This window comes from Spermophilus citellus, assembly GCF_964194105.1.
Source record: "Spermophilus citellus genome assembly, chromosome: 17".
In the NCBI taxonomy this organism is placed as follows: domain Eukaryota; kingdom Metazoa; phylum Chordata; class Mammalia; order Rodentia; family Sciuridae; genus Spermophilus; species Spermophilus citellus.
In genome coordinates this window covers 42820546-42836652 of record NC_138199.1, presented here as the reverse complement: position 1 = coordinate 42836652, position 16107 = coordinate 42820546, and the positions used below count along the sequence as shown (strand labels likewise).

The 16107-nt window shown below is 46.0% G+C and overlaps 1 protein-coding gene across 8 annotated transcripts in view; it reads left to right on the top strand.

Annotated features, from left to right (window-relative positions):
• Positions 1–15383, top strand: part of MSI2 (musashi RNA binding protein 2) — a 367851-nt gene extending 352468 nt beyond the window's left edge. For 2 of the 8 annotated variants that reach the window (XM_081270291.1, XM_081270295.1), the window contains 2 exons: positions 6585–6739; positions 10967–15383. In XM_081270291.1, coding sequence (XP_081126417.1) covers positions 6585–6739; positions 10967–11008 — 197 coding nt within the window. In that variant the 3' untranslated portion in view covers positions 11009–15383. Of the gene's footprint in view, positions 1–6530; positions 6740–8458; positions 8532–10966 lie in introns of those variants that run through there. The other 6 variants (XR_014019236.1, XM_081270296.1, XM_081270294.1 and 3 more) reach the window with 6 other exon arrangements.
• Positions 15384–16107: the final 724 nt, after the last annotated feature.

Below are 16107 nucleotides of genomic sequence, written 5' to 3'. Positions count from 1 at the left end.
ATAGTGAAGTTAGCTCTTGAGGGTTGGGTGAGGTGTGACTTCACCAGAAGCTAAGATCTTCCTACAAAAGAATTAGCCAGCAAGTCTTAGGTTCACTACTTGAGACCTGCTGACATTGATTGGCAGGCATCAACACCAACCACAGTGGTCTGAACTGGGCTAAATTTTAAGAAAACAAGTGGAAACTGCGGTTGGTTGGCATTATTATAACCACATCTGGACCAGCATACAACTGCCCTGTTAGCATGTGAAAGGGCAGATTCTCATTTGTGTCCCACAAAGCATGCAGATGAGCCAGGTATCAATGGGTACACCACGACTGGCATGATATTCTCACCAGGCTGAGTTTGCTATTCTCTGTAACGTACCTGTTCACATATGGAGACCATGGAAAAGTAATACCAGCACCTTGCTCTCTTAACCACCACCACCACCTCCCCATTTGAAAGTATTCTTCCCTCTCTCAGCTGAAATTGCCTGAATTTCAGCAGAGCTTTAAAAATATATTGTGGATAAAATTGATTGTCCCTGCATCTGGGCCCCTGAACTGATTTGATTTTAATTTAGCGTGTCCTACCGTTTCCCCGGGTTGGACAAATTGCTGGCCTTCACTGTCTGTGTCTCCTACCTTCAGGCTAAGCTCTGAAAGGAAAGCTGGAGTCAAGGATCCCTGGGACATACTGGTTGGGCAGACTTCTGCTTTGCTCTGCGTGAGACCCTCTGGGATCACATACAACCGAGTGTTGTCCTTCCCTTACGGGTTTATCTTTCCTTGCTGACCCTTGCCATTTGCCCATCTGCCTTCAGAGGATGCATTAAGGAGACTACACTGTGGCCTCTCCAGCTCTGTTCCCCGGGAGGGTCTGGGGCTGTTTAGCAGCCATTTTTCAAGGAGTGGCTGATTATTGAGAGGGACTTATGAAGGTCTCTGCTACCAGCCTCCACCAGGCTCTGTGGACACAGCATCCACTGAGTGTCCAGTGTTGTAGGGGAATAGAGGAGGAGCAATCTTGCTCCAGAGACCATGCCATCTGATCAAGGAACCTGCCTGGTCCTGCAAGAACCTTGACAACTCCATAGCCCACCTTGGGAATTCCTTGCTAACAAGGAGACAGTCCTGCCACTGTGGAGTTTCAGGCCAAGGTAAATATAGAAGCACAATGTAGACAAGATGAAGGCCAAGGTGAGTGTTGGAGGGGGGCCATGATTTAATTAGTTTCTTCGATTTCTCTAAAACAAACAAAATCCCTAAAAATCCAGTTTGATGGATTAATATGACCCCTGCCTTCTAAGAGTGTCACACAGACTTATGACCATACCTGCACTCAGTTACCCATTCCATTGGGAGCTGGGGGCCAGGAACAGGGACCATGACACCAATCAGCCCAGACTCCCTTCTGCTTCACTCAGAAATGCAGAGTGCAGTTAACTTTGTTTTGGTAGCACGTTCCCTTCTGCCCTGGACCTAGAGAGGTTGGGTTCTCCGTTGCAGTGGCTTCGCCCTGAGCAGCAGCATCTGGCTGGGCAGGGAAGAGGTTCTGTCCTAGAAAAGTGCCAGGGGTCACCAGGGTCCCCTGCCTGAAATGAAACCTGGCAGTCATGGATGATTCACAAAGCAAATGACTGAAATGTCTTGAGGGTGGCTATGCCCTTTGGGGAATCCAATGGTAGTGCTCTACCACTGAGTGACATCCCCACCTTTTTTAATGTTTTATTTTGAGACAGGATCTTGCTAATTTACTGAGGCTGGCCTGAACTTGTTTTGAACATGTTTTCCACCAAACCAGGAGCCTGGCCTAGGGCTGGAACTCAGTGGACCCCTGGCTTGTCACAGATATGTGGGCTGAGCTCGTCTGAAGAGGATTTTGTCACAGTAGCTTTCTCTGGATCATTCATAGTCCGGTTTTCAGGTCTTAGCACCAGAGGTACCTTTCCAGGGGTACCCCCCAGGATCCTTGGCTGTAGCTTTTTGCCTAAGATATTTAAGAAGGATATAGAATTGTCTAGACTTCCACACCGTTCCTAGACCTAAGCGAAGCTGTTCTGACTCCCACCACTTCCCTACCCTTAAGAGTAACTTCACTCTCAGTCCAGCCCCTTCTAACCACAGGTAGGCAGAGAGCCACTTGCAGACTATACACGCATCTCCCCCAGCTCTTTTTAACCCTGGGGGAAGGGACCCACAAGTTTCAGTCTAGCACTGTTGAGTTTCTGAGCCTACAGCACCCATCTCTGTTAAGGTCTCCAGGATAAGATTCTTGGGCTTTCCTGGGTCAGCCATCAGGGCATTTCCTTGGTTGACAGGAAGCCCCTCCTTCTGGTCCATGTAAGATGCCTCCACCTTTCACTCAAGTGCATTTCCTCTTGCTGTCCTCAGTGAGATTTAGTGTCCTTGCTTCCTGTCTCCCTCCCCCACCCCTGTAGTCCTTCCTTCAGGTCCAAGATGATTATATGCATGAATCAGATGAATTGGATCTTTTTGTAAATCACCTCCTGATTTGTATGGCAAGTGAATTGCATTTTCCTATATCAGATTTTCCTAAATCTGCATATGGCACCTGCCTTGCTGGGCTCTGCATACACAACTATCTCAAAAATGAGAGTATTTGTTTTAAACTTGACAAGTCACAGAGCACTTTCTCTTCTTCACTCTCGAAGCAGCCCAGCGTCAGGCTGAATAAGGCAAACGTCACTCACATTACAAACAATGGCATGGGCTGGAGGGGCTTGGACCAAGGCACACAGCTGGAAGGTCGGGGCCAGGGTCACACACAGGTCTTCTGACTCCAAGTCCAGTGCCCCCTTTCTCTACACTGTAGCCACCTCCTGAAGGTACTGCCTGGACTGGGAAAGCCCAGAGGATGCTGGGTGGTAGAGGTGTGGGGTTCAGAAGGAACTTGCCCAGGATTAGGCTGTTGCTATGGACACTGCCCAGAGCCCATGATGGAGGAATGAGCCCCCAAACGACCAGCCTGGTATAAGGCTTGTCCCAAGCCACTTAACACTCACAGCTTATATTGCAGAAATGCCAAGGTATTTGCAAGACATTGCCCTCTTCTGGGACAGGCATTATAATATCCAGTTTATCAATCTCAACACTGTTTATTCAACAATATTTGCTTCTTCCCTATATATACACACACACACCATAGCAGAGCAGTGGACAAGGTGCCCTTGACCATTAAGAGTGATGTTCTGTCCTCTTTCTAACCTGATCCTAGTATATAGGACCAATTCTAGCCACGTGCTTGGAGGAAGGTGCCCTCCGCCTAGGACACTGAGGATTGACTGGAGAGTGGCTTCCGCAGAAAGCACCCTCACGGCAGATGCTGCTCAGCGGCAGGCCTTCCCCCTATCTCTCTTGGCTCCCCAGGAGAGGGGGTCCTCAGATGACCCCCTTTACCATATAGCCAGCCAGTGTTCGATACGTGAAATGACACTGACTTCCTGAAAGAAGAAAATCGCATTGTCCCTGATGCTTCCCACATCTGACAGCAGGCACAGTCCTGACAAGTTTATGTGCTAAGTGTCCATCCTCATTCTGTCCTGCCAGCCAGAGCCGTGGTTTTTTGAGTCTTCCCAAAGATGCCTGGATTTTCAGATGGCTTGACGGGGAACTTGAGCACGCTCCCTGGGGCATGGTTCTTCTGCCACAGAGAGACAGAGGCAGGTGGTGACTGCGGAGCTTGGAGACATCTCTCCTGGGTGCTCAGCCCTTGAGGGTGCAGTTTCCACTGCCCCTGGAGGAGACCCGCCCACAGCTAGCATTGATAGCCTGCCCATTGCGCCCTCTGGTGGGGACCCAGTGGCCCAGTCTCCCGCCCCTGGCTGAGGGATATTTGCAAGGTGACTTTGGGCTGGGGCTCAGGCATTGTGATGAGCAAGTGCATAATAAAATGGGACTTGGGGGTTTAAAAGCTGCATTCTAATACAGCGCCTTCTCCACGGTGATTTTAGTGTCATTTGATGGAAGATGACTGAGCAGGGAGGGGTGATCCAGACCTAAGATGAGCTGCTCATTATGAAATTCCCTTCAGGCCGACTCCTAGACGCCAGGTCTCTGTGCACACAGGTTACCTTCTGAGCTTCTGCAGGCGGGCATCTCTGGACAGTAGTCCTTCCATGGCCATGCTGCGTCCTGTCTCCAAGGCTCCTTACTCTGGCTGGATTAGTATCTAGGGCCCTTTTCCTGCCAGAAGGAGTCAGCACCAAAACCTTCCTCCTCCCCACCCCCTAGACAGGTGTTCCTGCCCAGCATCTTCCTGGATCTGCATCCCACCAGAGGTGAAAATGTTCCCCTTCATATCACACTGTGCCTCCCCAAGCCCACCCCACCCTCCAACCCTAAGACAGAACAGGGAGTTTGCTCTTTGTAGAGGGAGGGGTTCCAATGCCCGGGAAACCAGAAGTCCAATGTCTGAGGGCTGTGGGGGAGGTGTTCTACCAAGATAATACCGCCGTTTGAATATCTCGGCTTGATATTTGCCTTCGTGAGTGAGACGGGCCAAATGTTATCTGCAAGTTTAATCTTATATATTCAAACATCCTAGTCCCCTTTGTCTTCCAGCACATTCCCAAATAAGCCATTCGCTTGCTCTAAGCTATAATTCTTTTTCTCCTTCTCTCTAACCTCTTCTCTCCATCAGCCTGTTTGTTCATTTATGGGCTGCAGCTTCAGGGGCTCACCTTGGGGCTTCCAGAGGCAACAGTTTCTATTTTCTCTGCTGAGTCCGGATCCAGGCTCAGCTTGGTTTGGTCTCCTTTGTGTCTTCAAGTCCCCACTTGGTCTTTTGCCAGCCTGGCAGTGAGGGGGTATCATCAGTCTCTTCCCACACCTGTGACAAGTGGGTGACAATCAATCCACTTGTAGCTTCTTCAAAGCCCCAGGAGAAGTGAGGGCCTCTGCACAGGCCCCAAGGCAAGAGCGACTCTGCTGTCCACTTCAGATGCTCTTTCCTTTCTGCCCTGGAAGGCAGCTGTCATGGACAGAGGGGATGCCGAGGGAGGTAGAAGGGAGAGGCGAGCCTGCAGCCTTGTGGAACTAAAGATATCTAGGTGTGTGATGCTGAGACCGGCCACTCCTACCAGACTGTTGCCCCGAAGCAGCCAGCCCCAGACTCACCTTGAGGTTGAAATGAGAACTTAACTTTTACCATTGAAAAGAGTTTGTGATTCTTTTGTTTTGTTTTATTCCATTTTGGAAAAGAAAATGAAGTTTAAACTACTAAAGGGAAAAGATAAAATTAATCTGGTCGATAGACTGTGCCCCTCTTTGGGAAGGGCATGATGGGATTCGGGGGAGGCAGACCGAGGAACCTGAGGAAGCGTCACGCTCTGCCTCCCCCCACCCCCAACCCCCATTCCTAGACACAACCTGCCATTCTCCAGGTGTGTGGGTGTCAGGTCGGTCCTCTGTCACAAAGGTGCATTCCAGGCTTTCTTTTTCTCAGTGTGGAGCTTATACCTGAGGATAACTAACAGAGCAGGCATTTCGGACAGATAAGCTTTAGCTGTAAATTGGTTTAGTTGGTATGCTGCATTCATACTTCTTTGTCTTTTTTGTTGTTGTTGTTTAAACAAAAGGAAAAAGAGGTTTAAATCCCCCCTTTCCTTCTCCTGCAGGAGGTGAGTGTGTGGGTGTCCTGTAGGACCTTTGGCTCCACCCCAGCTTTAGCCCAACCTTCAGGTTACCATCCCCACCCCATCCCCTCCTCCATCCCCTGCTCTCCACCCCAAAAGGGAACCCTCTGTCGCCATCATTACCGTTACGTTAAGATGCCCGAACTCTCCATGACATAACCCATCCTCCGACCACTTCAGTATTAATGACTTTCATGCAGGGATCTAAATGGGAGGGGTGGGAAAGGAGGGAGTAGCCAGTGGGGAGGGGGAGCGGGTGGGGGAGGGATGCAGAATGGAGATCTTTTTTTGTCTTTTTTTTTCCTTTAAACAAATTTGTCATTTAATGGATCCAAAAGAAAAGAAAGAAAAATGAAACATACACACAAAAAAAAAATTTTAAAAATCCCCTCCCCAAAGATTTTTTTTTTCCTAGACAAATTGCTTTGTTTCCTGTCACGTTTTAATATCAATATTAACACAATGTGTAGTCTAAAACTAGTTCCTTTGTAGTTTGCATGGGATGTGAATGCTGTCTCAACGTGCCCAAATCTAGAAGACTGCATGAGCGTCAATTCAGATGTGAAAAAAAAAAATCTCTCTCTCTCTCTTTCTCTCTCCTCCATATATATCTCTATTTCTATTGTGATAATTTGGTGGGCAGTGAAGCACCTCCGGTTGGTTGCCGTAGTGTGTTGAATGATCGTTTTTTTCTTCTCTATTTTTGGAGCTCCAAGCTTCTTAGTAGTAGCCTGGGCTGAGTATTCTTGAGTCCCTGCTCATGTTTTCGCATGGCCTTGGTTGAGTGTTAGAAGTTGGGCCTCAGCTGTTTTTCTCGAGTGTTTGGCTTGTAATGATCGGTGCATGCCTGGCTTCTGGCCTCATACCCAGCTCTATTCTCTGCACACCAGTCCTGAATAGCTACAGTGCTCAACCGAATTTTGGCGCGCCCGCTTCCCCGGCAGGCTCCAACCCGGCGCGGCCCGGAGGCTTCCCGGGGGCCAACAGCCCAGGACCTGTCGCCGATCTCTATGGCCCTGCCAGCCAGGACTCCGGAGTGGGGAATTACATAAGCGCGGCCAGCCCACAGCCGGGCTCGGGCTTCGGCCACGGCATAGCTGTAAGTACCTGCCTTCCTGCCCTCCTGCCTCCTGCTACCTGACCAACTCCTTGCAGCCCATGAGTTAGGGGCAGAGGAGAGGACAGTGGGTCCCCATCAACGGTCACGCCAGCTACTGAAGGCTGACACTGCTCTGTCTAGACATATACCAAGGACCTCCTAAGTGGCCCTGTGATGAACTAGAACGTATGTGAGCAGTTAAGATTCATGTCACCACTCCGTCACCTTTAGCCCTTGCGACCTTGAACCACTTATATAACCCCGTGAGCCTCACGTACCTGGCTGCAGAACAAGAATAGTTTACCTCCCTCCAAACATTGGGTGAGAATGAGCAGAAACAGTGTGCACCCCGCACATAGTAGGTCCTCAGTGTCAAGCCACCCCCCTCCCATCAGGGGTAGTCATCTTAGTCAGCAGAGTCCCCGACTGATGTCCATTGGCAGCTCTGGTACCTGGGAGGTGGTGTGGGGGGCGAGCCCCCTCCCAGGCCATTTCTTTTGCTAACATTTCTTACAGTTTCCAGGTTCCAAGTAAGTTCCCATTTGCGTTCTTTAGCTGTGGCCCCCCGAAGGCCAGATGCATTTGATATTTGTAATGCTCTGTGGTTCTATAATCTGACTAATCCAGGCAATGGAAATTTGCTTAACAGATTTGCATGCTGTTTTCAGATTGTATTGTTCTTCTCCCTCCTGGTGTGTGAGCATGAATGTGCCTGAGCCCCACTTGCTCGCTTCCCCTTCCATTTTGGAAACAGAAAACTGGCCAACCCCTGCCCTAGCCCACCTCGGCATTTTGGAGGCAGTTTGGTTTTGAGCTGAGATGGGAGTGACTGCTGTCCCAGGTCACGTCCCTGTCAGACTTCACGTGTGGGAGAGAGCGGGCAAGCTTTGCCTTAAGGGCTATGCTGGGGAGAACAGAGCCTGTGCAGACAGTCTGGGGCACCAGGGCGGCCCCATCCATGCCCCCGTGCATTACACTTGTGCATACACAATCATACACACATTTTTCTCTCCCCATCTCTCTCTTTCTTGCACACACACACTCATCTGCCAGTCCTATCTGTGCTGCCTGGGTCCTTGTTCAGTTTCACTCCCAAGACAGTATCACTTGAGTCAGTAGTTTGATGAGTCTAATCCTTTCGGATCAACTGGAGTACCAAATCCAGAATGTTATTATTCATCCAAGAGCTGCATCGACTTGGGGAACCGTCTATCACCACTCAGAACACGACTCATTTCCATTTTCAGTGTCCAGAAACACAGACCCTACTTGTTTTTTGAAAACCTGAGTCTTTGGACCCGTATGCTACAGTGATTTCTCTGAAAAACCCCACATAGCAACATAGTTTGTCTGCACTGGGATTTCTTCTCCCCAGCTTGAACCATTGGAACCCAGGACACAGGTCCTTATCTTTGCCCTTTGGGGTCAGGGCCCCCATGCCCATCATTTGGGGCATGAGCCCCACTACACACCCACCCCTTTGAATCTGGCTCTTGGTTTCCCTTGTGTAAGCAGACAGGCTGGGGTGGGGGTCATGGGGGAGGGAGGGACTGGAGCTGGAGAGGATGTCATCCTAGTCCCTCATGGCACGGTGTCTCAGAATTACATATTCATGCTGGCAACCACAGACTAGTCCTAGAGATAATTTTCTTTCCCAGAATATGACAATCTGTTCCCATGTATAGCGCACTGATGACCTTAACAATTGTGCAATTTTAGGGACCTTTGATTGCAACGGCCTTTACAAATGGATACCATTGAGCAGGTGCTTTCGTTGCCATCTCACTCTGAGGTATTACCGTCTCTGCCATGTGTCTCCGCCCTGCCGGTGTGTCCGTACATGTATGTGCACTGGTCATACATGTATGAGCATGCCATTGTCTCATCACATCAACATCTCTCCCTCCTCTTTCTGGACCCCTTTTCAGGCGGGTGGGGGCAAGAACAAATCCAGTCTTTTAATCTCTCATCCCTTCCTCCAGCTTTTAATCATGACCTCACCTTTTTTTATTCTCTCTCTTTTTTTTTTTTTTTTTTATTTGGGTTTTTTTTTTTTTTTTTTTTTTGGTTCTTCAGTTGGTTTTTTCGATTCCATTTCTGTATCGTCCCTACCGTCATCTTTCTCTGTCTTGAAATACAATCAAGAGTGTGGGAAACTGGAAGGCGATTTTGTACTATGCCCATGGGGCGGGGTGGGGGGTGGAGGTAGGGAACTTCTGGACTTCTGCCAAGCCTGGGGATAGGAGGCAGGGACCAGGGCCACTCCCGAAGGTCCTGTGAGCTGACCTTGTGGGTTGCTGGGCCCTTTCAGCTCTCCAGGGCTGTCTGGGGCTCAGCCAATGGGATTCATGCAGTCAAACAGCCAGACTCCATCTTTTAGTGAAAAGAAAACATTTTTGCCAGTAACTACTGAGTAATTATCCAGATTACCGCACGAAAAGCAAATTAAATTAACGACATCACCTGCATAACGTGGATTTGGATCCCTGCCAGTTTCCTAACCTTTTAAACTGAGCTCAAGTTAATTAAACATTTTTTTAAATCACTTTGATGGGGATATGGAGGGGGTGGGACAGAGGAGAGGGAGTTTGGGGCGGGCAGTGAGCAAGCCTCCTGCCACATTCTCCTCAAAAATGAGTGTCTGTCATTCTTGGGAAGAACTCCAAGCAGGGAGAGGGGTTATCCTGGAAAGCACTAGATGTGTGCTGCATTACTACATGAGGTTGAGGGGGGTGGGTTGGAACACCAGCCGGTCTCCTTGTAGTGGGAGGGCGACAGCTGAGGCCTGAGAATGGGTTCCACTGGAGAAATCCCACTGGCGCACAAGAGCCTTTTGCTCTTGGAGTGGGATAGAAAAGGCCTGTGTTGGGTCTCTGGTGCAGAGTGATTGCTCCCAGCCCTGAGTCAGCCAGGACTGGGTCTGGTGGGACCAGCTGGGGACCAGGTTGAGTTGAGCTCCACAAATCTCTGGATTCCTCTCATGTTGCTGCTAAGGAATCACCTCAACTAACGCAGCTGCCTCTCTTAACCCAATAAGCCATGTGTGTGAATTCTCCCCAGCCCTCACCTCCACTCCCCTTCAAGCACTGACCCAGCCATTGCTGGCCAGAGCCAGAGGCCACTAACAGTTTGAAGGAGAGCTTCTTGCTACTAATTAAGCTGGGTTTGGGGGCCCAGAGAGGTTTCTCTGTAGAGCAGGGAGGACCGATAGGTCCAAAGACTGGGGATTGAAGAGAGCTCCAGCCCCCATCCCCATGGAGTCAGATGAAGAGGGAATTAAACAATCATTGGGCACCACAGAGATGCTGGTGCTCCTCCTTCCCTTCCTCTCCCAGAAGAGGAGTGTGGACCTCCTCCCCCCAGCGCCCTCCAAGGGGTAGGGATAGGCAGAAGTCAGCTCATCTCCCTCACCCGACTCTAGGACTCAGTTTCCAAAGAAGGCTGGCGTAGCCAAGAGAATGGAGGCAGCAACCTACCCCTTCCAGAAGGAACTAAGTGAGTCAGTCGAGTCACAGGATCACACCGTGGCTGTTGGGGACTAGCCAGACATACACTTTATCCCCAGCAGAGGTGCCCTTCTGACATTTGGTGCCATCCATAAAAGAGGGGCCCAGACCCACAGCCAATTCAGGGCGACCCAGTCAGCAAGTCTTTGAGTCTTGTACTTAGTTTTGGTCTTCCCGAGTGGGTTGTTGTGTACTTTGTTTTTTTAAGTATCCCAACCTTCAATCCTTTGGTATATAATATGAATTTTTTTTAGTATACATTTGCACTTTCAGTTATCCATGGGTATCTACTAAAGGCAAAAGTTTTTCTTTACCACTTAGTTTTGAAAACCAGTTTAAAAAGAAAAAGTATCTGGTCAATGTGCAGCTGGACCAGCTGGCTGGAAGTCCAAACACAACCCGTTAGCTGGCGAGACCCTTCCCGCCATTACCACAAGCAGCCTCCAGTCCTGTAGCCCATCAGCGAAGGAGTCACAGAGCTGCCCTCACCTGGGCATCAGGCGTGGCTTAGACTTCAGATTTCCCAGGCTGTGATCTCAGAAAGGTGTTAGCCCCACCCTGGTCACACGTGCCCAGTCTCCCAGTCTAGGCCTTTGGAAACTCATCGTAGTTGAACAGTTGCAGTTAGTCACACCCTTGCCTGACCCTTTTTCTCTCTCCTCCCACCCCCCCGCTGCTCTCTGTTCTCTTCGGGATCCTTCTGACCTTCCCGGCCCTGCAGAGCATACCTGGATGTCCAGGCAAGACTGGGCGAAGTTTCTGAGTGGCCCTTTGTTTAGGTGATGTCCTCAGACCTGGACCCCCACAGCCTCACTCCTCATCCCAACCAGAGATGGCTCACTTCGGATCGAGGGTTGACTACATCTCATCTCACAAATCTGCTGTAATATACGACGACAGCTTTTAAATGTGTATATAATCCATGATTTTTTGGTTTGGTTTGGTTTTGTTTTTCTTGATGGTTTCCCTTCCCCTTCTCTCTTCCCCGCCTCCTTTTAAAATCTCTTTGAATCACAATTTGGTAGTGATTTTGACTTAGTCGAGTAGTCACCTAGCTTTAATATCTAGTCAAAAGCTAACCATAGTATAATTGTTATATTAAGGAGTTATATTTTTTTTTCTTTAAACAATTTTTTTTTTTTGCTCGTTTTGATTCTGTTCTCACTTTTAAAGGATGCTGAGATGGTGATGTTGCTCTCCATATTTTGGTACCAATTCTGAGACTATGAATTTTTCAGGTGGAACTTTAGCACACCACGATGCTGTTGTGAGGAGGGGAGCGGGAGGTGGGCGTAAACTTTCTGTTTTGCGTTGTAGATGAAGTGAGATGTAGTAGGCTAATTAACAGACTCTCTAGCGGTTCTTTTTTTTGTGATGTCTCTTTGTTAACCTAAGTATCTATTTTCGGCAATAAGGTAAGGACGACCATGTTTTGGGTGTCCTCCTTTTCTATAAGTGCTTTTTTTCTGTTGAAAGAGGTCATATTATAAGGTTTTTTGAAATTGTGAATTCTAAAAAAAAAAAGAAAAAAAAAGAAATGTTGTAAATACAATTCCATTAACTACATAGAAACTATTAAGAAAGAGAGAATCAAAAAAAAAATATTTTTGTGAGGGAGTCCGTCCCAGGCAGTTTGATGCTCGGGAAGGAGGAGGGGATGGATGGAAGGTTGACCAAGTCCTGTACTGAGACTGAGGAACACCCAGCTGCCAGGACGACCCCGGACAAGTGAGGGCGCTGTCGAGCTCTGTCGTCAGTGCGATAGACCTATGAACTGTACTAGTATCCTACCAGCCTATCAACCTCTCTGTCTGTGCACAGCTTCAGATGTTACCGTCTAGCTAGATTTTTATTTAAAATATGAAAAACTGCTTTTCCCAAGATGTTTTTTAAAGACAAAGCTACAATTTTAATATTTAACATATTTAAAGTTTCAAAGCACACCTGTTTGGCTTGGGGGCGGGTCAGGGAGGGGACATTCTTTTTCAGTCTTAATTTTTAAATATTTGATCATTTTCTATCGTCCAATCATTTCAGTACCTCCAAACGTTCCTAGGACTCTCTGCCTCTCTCCTCCCCCTCCCCTGCCGACCCCAGCCCCAGATCTGGGGGCCCCTGGGCCAGGAGTGGATACACCTGCATGAATACAACCTTTTCTCCATTCACTTTCTATTTACAAATTAGGAAAGCAACCTTTTGGTTTATATATTTTTTTTAATACCTCAGTGCTGCAAGTATCACCAGAGAGGCTATGGAAGAATTCTTTTTTTTTTAATTTATTGTAGATGTAAACAGAATTTTAAAAATAAAAAGTATAAACATCACTGCACTGTGACTGGTGGGAAAAACTGACAGTTTCCTGTTTGCACATGTTTAACATTTGGCTGTTATAATATATGGTCCTCGGTTGGGGAAAGACACTTATGATGAAGGATATTTTTTAATTTAACTTTTTTTTAAATATTGGTAATAGGTCAGCAACAGCAACTTATAGAAGTACAACTCAATAGATGGCATTAAAACATATTGTAGTGTGGATATATATTTTTTTCTTTTTAAAAGATGTGATATTGACGTTTTATTAATATTTTTTAAATTGTTACGTTTATAAATTTGGTACTTAAGGCACAGCCAGTATGAGACACTGAATGCGACATTTATTATAAAGAGCTGCTGCACTCCTATTTTTATAAATTTTACTAACAAAGTAGACTAATGTAGACATTCACAGACATGGTAGGGCAAAAGCATCTTTAAACTAAAGACTTCAAAATACTAACTCAGAAAGAAAGAAAAAAAAAAGCCTTTTTCAATCCTTATTAAACAGCTACAGCATTTTTTTTAAAAGAGAGAATCATGTTCTTTGTTTTTCCAGTAAAATATTAGGTTGTTTGGAGAGATTTGCGGGGGGAGGGGGGATTTTTTTTCCTTTCTATTTTTTTTTTAAATGTATTAATTTCCAAACAACCAGGTTAAGTAAAATGCTGGACGCTTTTAAAATATCAGAACTTCCTCAAATCATAAAATAACAAAATAGAAGTTTTATTTTAAGAAAAAAGAGACAATAAATTCCCAGATTCAGTGTCTAGCAAGGGGATTTAGTTACTTTTGTCCATGTTGGTGACGTACTGTATCCCCTTCCTTTTCTCTGCATCCCCATCACCTCGTAGAAGATTCTTGGTTGATCATTGTCTGTTAATAATGTATAAAATGGCTATCTTGTAAGCGTGCTGTCCTGGTACTAGTGTAGTGACTTTTTTTCTCCTCTTTCTTCTAGTACATATTGATAGGTATAATGTAATTAAGGTTTAAAAAAAAAAAAAACTAGACATAGTTATTCAGATTTAGGACCAGTAAGGATAGAACTTTCTCTTATTTATGAAAAGAAAAAAAAATGCTGATAATTTGGGGGCAGTTTTTTCCTTTTAATTTTTTTTTCAATTTCAAGTTTAATTTTTATTTTTCCTGATCTGATGTGGTTTCAACTAACCCAAGGTCTCACAATGTTCAAATGCCGACCAACTCTACGGCATTTTGTGGATCCCCCACCCCCCCTCACTGTGAAGGGGTGTGCCATACTACCTTAAATGCTAATGCTAGATATGCAAAACTGGATTTTTTTAATTTATTTTTTAAAAGAGGGAGGCATGGTATATTAAAATGATTTTACTAAGAGAAAAAAAATATTTTTTTAAGAATGCTCAGAAGAAATTGATAATCTGTGTGAATATGTTTTAGATGTTTATATACCTTTTGAAGAGACCCAGTAGCCCATAGCACAAATCTCGTGGAAATCTGATATGTTTTAATGTGGCTACCTAGGTTAAGGTTCACGTTAGTCCCCCCCACCTCATCTAGAAGTCCATTTCAAATGATTTTTGTGAATTCTTTTAGCACTGATGTTCCGCCTCGTCTTTGTTTCAGTTAAGCTCAATGGCGAACCTGGGACCCACCTTTCACCTACCCTGAGGGAGAAACCCTCTTGGCTGATGGCTCTTGGTGTAGCCACCGGGAACCCTGGCTTTCAGATCCATCTGCTGGAAGCCCCGACCTCCTCTTCTCCTGAGCAGAGGAGAGTGAGTGGCCGTGGGGTAGATGGAGTTGGCAAGCTGGGGTCTCCTCTCCAGGAGCCTCTGCAGAGGTTGTTGGTGGCCTTCCTCATCCCGCTCTGGACCACCAGACGGCCTCGTGCTGTATCCCAGTCGCTCATTGGCTTGATTCAAACGAAGCCCCGACAGGCCTTGCATTTTTATCCTTCATAACCATCATCTTAATTTGAACTTGTAGCTTGGGCTTTAAGGTAGCATGGCTCAATTGCTGTGGATTTAATGTCTCACTGCACAGCAGTTCACAGCCAGTGAATGTTACACACATCTTGCTAGACTAGTATAAAAATCATTGGGTAATTGTTGGTTCTAATGACCTGAAAGGTGTTCAGTTTTTGTTTTCCTTTTTTTTTTTTTTTCAATCTTCGAGTTTTCTTATTTTTGGTTATTTTGTTTTGTTTTATTTGGGATTTTTTTTTTCTTTTTTGGGGGAAAATTTTTATTTTTGGTTCCAACTAGAAAAACAAAACCTATTTTGATCTTTAGTGCAAACGAGGGCTAGGGACTTAGCCTCCACCACCACCACCACACTGCTTCATTCTGCCATTCACTCACTGCAGCATATTCAAGAATAAAGCAATATAGTTTACTACATTTTTTATTGAAGGTCAGCCATGCTTTCTGTATTATATTGCATATGAAATTGTTTACAAAAGAAACACTAACTCATACTTTATCAGTTGGAAGTGACACACAGGGACAGAGGGAGACTAGGGGAAACAGGTGGGGAGGGGAGAATTTTTTTTTTTTATCTTGAATGTGCTTTACCAGCCAGGTGATCTTCCAAGGAAGACAAAAGCCAGGAGGGTAGAGGGTAGAGAAGAGGGACCGGCTGCAGGCAAGCACATTGGATAGAGACACTGGGGAGTTGCCCACCCTCACCCTAGAACAGAAAACAAGCAGAGGTCAGCTCAGCCCAGTCCTGGGCACGGACACTACACCAGATGATGCTGGAAGTTAAGCAATACTTTAATACTGTCATGTGTTCGTTTTCTTTTTCTTTTTTTCCTTTCACCAAAAAAAAAAAATAAATAAGAATAATAATAAGTAAGTAAACTAAAATACAAAAATCATGTGAATCAAACCCACCCCTCTCGGGGAGCAACCTTAATCCAAATACCCGGCTATCTAATAATCAGAATGTATTGTCTCGGACAGGATTTCGTTTCCGGGAGGCAGGGAGCGAGAGGGGAAGGGAACGGGGACTGAGAGACAAAAGTTCCAGAGCCTCAGTGGAAGGCTCCTGCTACTGTATTCTGTACATACTGTACCATCCCGTGTGGAGTCTGTGAGTGTGCTCTTGAGTAGCGTGGACTAGCCAATCTGCCGTTCACGGTGTGTTGTAAACTCGGAATTCCATATGTAATAGGTTGCAAGTCTAAGCGTTTCATGTGGACATAAATGTATCTAAATAAAACTTTCCCTAGCACTGTGGCTGACCTCACCCTTACTTTTATACTTTAGTATGAAACCGATGAGAACTTTGGTAGTGAGTATTTTTTTTATATATATACATATATATGTATCTATATATATATCTATCTCAAGCATCTTTCAGGTCTTTGTGTGTGGCTTTCTTAAAGCCCTTGTTGTAAAAAAATTACTATGTGGATGGCAGTCTCTCACATCACAGATGTGGAAAGTATAATTTTATATTTGTATTTTCAAATAAATAAGTTTGTGAAAGGTTTCCATCCTCTACTGTGGTCCAGAAATCAATGTGTTTGTCTGACAAAAAATAAAATAAAATAAACTG